Here is a 7111-nt window from a genome sequence, read left to right as displayed (position 1 = left end):
AAAAATTAACATGTCAGCCCAAATTAACCATTCCGCGTTTGTCAAAATGAACAATTAACACCGTTAATGTGCTAAAACTGCCAATCTTCGCGCTCCGATGTCATAATAAAACTTCGTATTCGAAATTGCATTTTGATACAATCTGGTCGAATGTCACATCGACTTTTGGTTTTGATAGTGGATTTAATTGGTGAACTCAACGTTAAAGTTTACTTAGTCCCAAAACATTTTTGGTTTTTTATTTAAAACCTACATGTCGAAAACGAAATGTCAACGCTCCGATGTCACAATAAAAATTCGAATTAGAACTTGCATTTTGATACATTCCGGTCGAATGTTACATCGACTTTTGGTTTCGAAAGTGGATTTAATTGGTGAGCTTAACGTTAAGGTTCACAGTTGTCGAAAACCAAATATTTAGTCCCAAAATGTTTTTGGTTGTTTATTTGAAACGTACATGTCTAAATCGAAATTACGACTCGGAAACTTCCAGACAAATTATTCTAAAACTGTTTAATTCATTTTAGAGGTGAAAAATATTTTAATCTTAGTAGTAATTTAGAGGTCAATTGTGATTGGCTAATTTTTTAACATGGTGGTTTAGAACCAAAATGTATGTGAATTATTGTAAATTTGTAAATTGATGTTTTAGCGTCATTTAGATTAGTTTATTGTAAAAATCCTGACGATGCACTTAGTTGCGAAAACGTTTGAATTTTACTTTTTAGCAAAAATTTCTTAACGTTTAGATTTGCCAGTGGAATAAAAATTTACATATTCTTCCCGTTTTTCCAAATTAGGTAAATTTCATCCATGTAAGTGTAAGTCATAATTGTGTATGTGTAAAATAAAAGTAAGTCAACCATGCAAAATTAGCCATCACAATAACCATTGTAATCGTTTGAGTGATATATCATATTAAAGCCCTCTAATACGCAATTGGAAAAGTTGTCTCAACGTCGAAAAAAACGGCTTGCAACTTTTGAATGTTATGAAGATTGTGTGCTAGAGATTTTAGCAGACCGGTTTTTTTAGCAGACCAATCTTTTAGCAGACTCAGAACAATTATACAGTTAGATAGCTAATTTTAATCGCGGCATTGACGATCAGCGAACGCTTGCTCCACTGCGCTTCAATTCAACATGAGTGTTAATTTTTGAATTTTATAAATTTTGAAGTTGATAATTTTGTTGACAAATTGCGAGATAATGGTCTTAATTGTGGAAGCTTGGCCCCATACTGACCGTCCTTTTGAGTCTGTCAATCAATCGTTCATCACTTCATTACGTTGGTCAGCTAAAAGGCTCCTTTTTCAGTTTTTATGCAAACAGATTGGTTTGCTAAACGATCGGTACCCTGAAAATTGGTTATTTAGACTAAGAGTACTTCAATTTTAATAAGCAAAAAGCTACTTTTGGAAGCTTAATTTAGTGCTTCCTTGGCAATATAAGTTTTGGTGACCAGTGGATTTGCACTCAGTGCCAAAAAGAGGAGACGGTTCCGTCCATTAGGGAAAAAGCTTAAATCTTAGGACGCTATGTAGACGGTATCTTGAGATCTGCGCAGAGTGACTCTATCGACAGCACCTTAGACAGTGTCAACGCGCTTCACCACAACTTGGAATTTACTATCGAAAAGTTGAGAGACAATGGTATCCCTTTTTTTGGACATGTTAGTAAAATGCCAGGATGCGTGTGTGAGTACGAGTTGGTATCAGAAACCCACAGATACTGGACTGATCCTTTCCGTCAGAGCCCTTGCACCGATTGGTTACAAAGGCAACATGATTCGGGGCTGCTTTCAACGCATCTATAATGCCACATCAAAATGGAACAATTTCCATACTGGTATTCAAAAGGCAAAGAAGATATGTGAAGCAAACCAGTATTCACCCCAATTCTAAGAACCCATCGTCAGAGAAACTATTGATAAACTGCTGTGGCCGAAAATCAACATCACGGACAGGCAGAAGAAAGACAAAGGCCTGTTAACAATGTTCACTTTGCAATTCAGAGGCACTGTGATTGACACATTTAGAAGACGTTTGAACAATATCACTCGTGTCCCTGTTATTTTCACTACCTGGAAACTGAAAACTGCTGCTGTCCCTGCTCTAAAATCGAAGATCCCGAATCATCTCTGTAGTAGTATTGTGTATCGTATCACTTGTCCTGGCTGTAGTGCCAGCTATGTTGGGCAGACAACCCGACACCTCACCACACGCCTTAACGAGTATTCGCGGATCTCTACTCCAGTGGGTGAACACATGACACAATGCGTTGGCAACTCAGAAAACTTAGTGGCAAAGATCATAGATCGATCTAACGAGCCTGTCAAACTTTTAACGCTTGAGGCCCTACACATCAACCGGCTCAAACCAAGGATCAACAGAAAAGAAGAATACAGGTCGCGCGAACTCACAGTCAAGGCTTAGAAAAACGTCCTTATTGTCCCATCAAAGATGGCTGAAAGATATCTATATATTTTGTTTTTAGATCTCTCGGTGCTACCTGTATACTGTTTTTTTTTATGTTTTTCAATTTTTATTTTATTCTGTTTGTACACTTTGGATTGTACGTTTATTGTTTTTCCTTTTTTAGACTGATGATTGTAGTCGAACGAAAACGTTCTCTTAAACATCGATTGTTTTTCATGAGCAAATATAAATTTTATCTTAAACTTTTGAGAAAATGTGCAAAATAAGAAAAACAATTCTTTTCAATTGCAGACACTGAAAAAAAAACAAGGTCCAGCCGGAATTCAAACCCCTGACCGTTGGATACAAAGGCGTCCGCCTTACCTCTAGGCAGAGTGCGAAGGATTCTAGAAGTTGCAAGATTCAATAAAATAGCACGCTGAAAGCTTACAAGAAAAATTGTTTTTGTAATTTTTTTGAAATCTACTGTTGTCCCTTATGCCTAATTTTTGTCATTTTATACCGGTTTGTATAGTTGTTTCATCATACCAAACACAAGAAACGACACTAATTTGAAGAAAACAAGTTAAAAAAAAATTAAATTTTTTTAATGAACGTGGTCAGAACATTCTGTGCTACTTGTACAGCAACCGGCTATCTTTGTTATAATGAGGTTTTAATCTTCAGACCGGTCATGAGTAATTCTCCCCAGAAACCACTGGATTCTACCGTTTCGAAAGAGCTAAACGGATGGGTAGAGCAGCTGATGCAATGTAAACGGTTAACAGATGCTCAAGTGAAAACACTTTGCGAACGCGCCAAGGACATCCTTACGAGAGAGGGAAACGTGCAGGAAGTCAAATGTCCTGTTACAGTTTGTGGAGATGTTCACGGACAGTTTCACGATCTGATGGAATTGTGCCAAATAGGTATTGTGATTATCTCTGCTTTTTGTTAATATATTCAATTCTTCAGAAGAAAAATCAGTTGAGTTTTAATATAAATTCACTACATATTTTTTGCTGGTTATTACGTGTTCAAACCTCGGATATACTTGGTGTTATATTTCGGTAAATGAAAACAAGCATTATTTTTCTCAGGTGGAAAATCTCCGGACACGAACTATCTATTCATGGGAGATTACGTGGATCGAGGGTACTACAGTGTAGAAACAGTCACATTACTAGTAACTCTGAAAGTTAGATATCCATCTAGAGTGACCATCTTGAGAGGAAACCACGAAAGTAGACAGATTACTCAGGTGAGAGTCCGTCCAATATCTGTACTTTATAGACATATGAAGCATTATGAAACAACCTAACCTCGTTACCGAAAAGAAACTCTCTTCATTTTTTGACGAGTAAACGAAAACGCAATGTCAGTGATAAAATCTGCTAGGCTTCAATTATAATATTTTATTTAGATGAGGTGAAAAAGTTCTTGATTTTGATGATATCGCTTTTGTAAAGTAGGCGTTGATACAAAGCGAATAAGTTAAAACCTGATTATTGTATTGCTAGGTGTATGGTTTCTACGACGAATGTCTGCGAAAGTATGGTAATGCAAATGTATGGAAATACTTCACAGATCTGTTCGATTATCTTCCGCTAACCGCTCTGATAGATGGCCAGATCTTCTGTCTGCATGGAGGCCTCAGTCCCTCGATAGACTCCCTGGACCACATCAAGGCACTCGACAGACTCCAAGAGGTGCCCCACGAGGGTCCAATGTGCGACTTGCTCTGGTCCGACCCCGATGACAGGTCAGATTGTTGGATGATTTGCGACCGAATTCCATATTTGTAGAGAAATATAACCTGCCTCTATCATGCGCATAATCATTTTTAATTGGGCCATGTGTTCTGTCGTTTTTTTTTAGTACCCTGTCGGTCAGGGTTGCTTGATTTAAATCATTGATTTAAATCAAATTTCAATCTTGATTGTAGTCAAAGTGGAACCTGATCTAAACTACATTTTATGATTGGATAAATTAGATATTTTACCAATGTAAAGTATTTAATATTAACCAATCATGATCCATCTAACTAACAATCCACTTATTTGTAAGTGCTGAAATTACTTGTGATTTCAGCACCAGAGAGAATTGAATTTAACTTAGAAATTAGTTGAACTCTCCCGAGTACTTCAGCAGCCGCAATAAACCAGTATACCCTAGATCTATTGAGCCTAGCAGAGACTAGTTAAACAACCTGAGACTAGATAGTATAAGAGTAAGATTAGGATCGGTATTAGACTAAGAAGTTGCACGAATCTATCCGGCCGAAAATAAGATAGCGTGACGAGCAGACGGTGTACCCTATCCGAAATTACTCTATGAGTTATACCCATCGGTCCTAACTCATCTGGTGCGACCATAAGTCTCGAACAAGACCTTAATAGCTTAGCATTAACCAATAATAGATTAGAATTTAGACAAAACATTTACAAAATGTTATACGACAATAATTTAATCGAAATGTCTCTACGACTCAATAGATCAGAGCCAATATTCCGAACGATAACAGAACTACCCGGAATTGGAAGAAGACCTCGAACCAGAGACGACATACGACAAAGCAGAAACTTACCATATAGTTATATGATAGTTCGGCAAAAGCCAGAACAAACTTTTGTATTTAGAATACTACTAGCAATGAATTTAGATTTTCATTTGCAAACATAAAATTTTGAAGTCAATCTTCAAAATCATTTCAGGCGCTAAACAAAATTATTAATATACAATAACGATTGATAAAAAGATCTCAGATCGTTTTCCTAAATTCTGCAGTAATATACAAAACATGTTTGAAAAATATTTATTGAAAAATCAAAATAAAAATTAGTAGCATGACAATAAATAGTTAGTAATTATAAATCATCCTGTTGTTCCAGCTTCATCGCCTAAACATAACAGCAATCATAAGCTCACTAATATCATAAAAATACTAAATCTTTTCTTTACACAAATTTAAAACATTTTAAACTTAAATTCACTTAATTTTAAAATCAGATCATCAAGGCTTATCCTTGGATCTTAAATCATTTTCTATTTAATTAAATTTAAAACTTGATCATCAAGGCCTATCCTTGGATCAAAAAGAACAACTTTGTTCTCCCCCACCCACTTAACTAGTGTCTAACGACCTCAAACGTCGATTCACTATCCAACCCTTTCTAAAAACCCAGGACTAATAGAAATTTTTGAACAAAACTAATCATTCAAATTAGGATAAACAGTGAAGAACTTCGGTTATTCATCCTTCACTTGATCCCCCCTCTTACCAGACCCAGGATAAATCTTAAACTTAGTAAGTTTAAAATAGTATCTAACGAACTACTCGCGTTCTAATTATACCTGAACCTTGTGGATCGATTTACTATCCTCCAACCCTGAACACAATCACTACCCTTAAGTAAGTTAACACCTTAGCTTATACTATCCACGAGAAAGTATAAAATCATTCTTCGGAATCGATATACTTTTCTCCCCAACCCTGAACAAATAGACCCAGGTTAGGCTAACAAAAAAATCGTAAGGACTAACAGTTTAAGCAAATAGAAATCATTTAACAACCTTTTGCATCCGTCATCCTAAACCTTATGTCATTTAAAAACCTAGGAAATAAACCAACAATCGTTTTACACAATTGTGAAATAGATAACAAAAAATACGACCTTGTAATCACACCTCATACACAAACAGTTGGATACATTAGAACAAAACGACAAACATTAAAGAGAAAAATAATAACTAAACAAAGACAAATAACACGAAAAAGATTTTCAAAAAATCGAAACGCATTTTCAGAATCAGAAACCAACAGTTTAGACGAACTTTATAAACTAAAAGAATCAATAGATAAAAATTGCCCAATTCACGATCAATTATATTTCTCTGACTCAGAAACAACTTCAAATTCATCAAAAAGAGGAAAAAGAAGAATAAAAAAGCAGTATAAACACAAACCAGTACATTTATACAATTGGAATCAACCAATTAGACACATTGATAATTACATATTAACAGTCATCGAACGAAAAAATGAGCTCAACGCACACCCCAGGTGAAGAAAGTCCAGATGATGATGATATTTTCCCCTTTATCGTAGATGCAACCACTGATAGAGGACAGCATATATTCTGCAAAAATTTACTCTTAAATTTGTTTGAACCCGGAATCAGTCCATGTAAAACAGAGTTCCCAGATGTAAAAATCAAAAGACAAATTATCGATCACTATCTAAAAGATATATGTAACCTAACACAACAATACGGAATCTACTCCATAGAATTCAGCTCACCAAACCAGAATCACAGTAAATATATAATTCAAACAGACGACCTTGATTTAGAATTCTCAAAAGTATTCTCAGAATATATAAAAAGCATCCAATATCATAACTCACAAAGAGCAAACTCCATATTCACCAATGAAGTTTTTGCGATAATATATAGTTATATCTCGATATTAGAAAACGAAATCCAGATACCAAATGTCTCACCGACAGAAACATCTAAACATATAAGAGTACGACATGAAATCACACTACTCTCTAGTTTTCTAAATATAATTAAAGAAAATTTCACGAAAGATGAAGTTTCACAACATACAAAACACGACTTACAAAAAATCTTGGCATGGTTCATAATAGATTATTTCACACATAATATTGATTTAATTTCACAAGCAAGAAAA

General features: G+C 35.2%; 1 protein-coding gene across 1 annotated transcript in view; it reads left to right on the top strand.

Moving 5' to 3' along the window:
* Nucleotides 1-3098: 3098 nt before the first annotated feature.
* LOC134857119 (serine/threonine-protein phosphatase 2A catalytic subunit beta isoform) overlaps nt 3099-7111 on the top strand; it is a 28711-nt gene continuing 24698 nt past the window's right edge. Inside the window, exons 1-3 of the mRNA XM_063873490.1 lie at nt 3099-3345; nt 3517-3677; nt 3937-4178. Coding sequence (XP_063729560.1) covers nt 3111-3345; nt 3517-3677; nt 3937-4178 — 638 coding nt within the window. The 5' untranslated portion in view covers nt 3099-3110. The remainder of the gene's footprint in view (nt 3346-3516; nt 3678-3936; nt 4179-7111) is intronic.

The sequence above is a fragment of the Symsagittifera roscoffensis genome, chromosome 1 (genome assembly GCF_963678635.1).
Source record: "Symsagittifera roscoffensis chromosome 1, txSymRosc1.1, whole genome shotgun sequence".
Lineage (NCBI taxonomy): Eukaryota > Metazoa > Xenacoelomorpha > Acoela > Convolutidae > Symsagittifera > Symsagittifera roscoffensis.
This window is presented reverse-complemented; position numbering and strand designations above follow the sequence as displayed.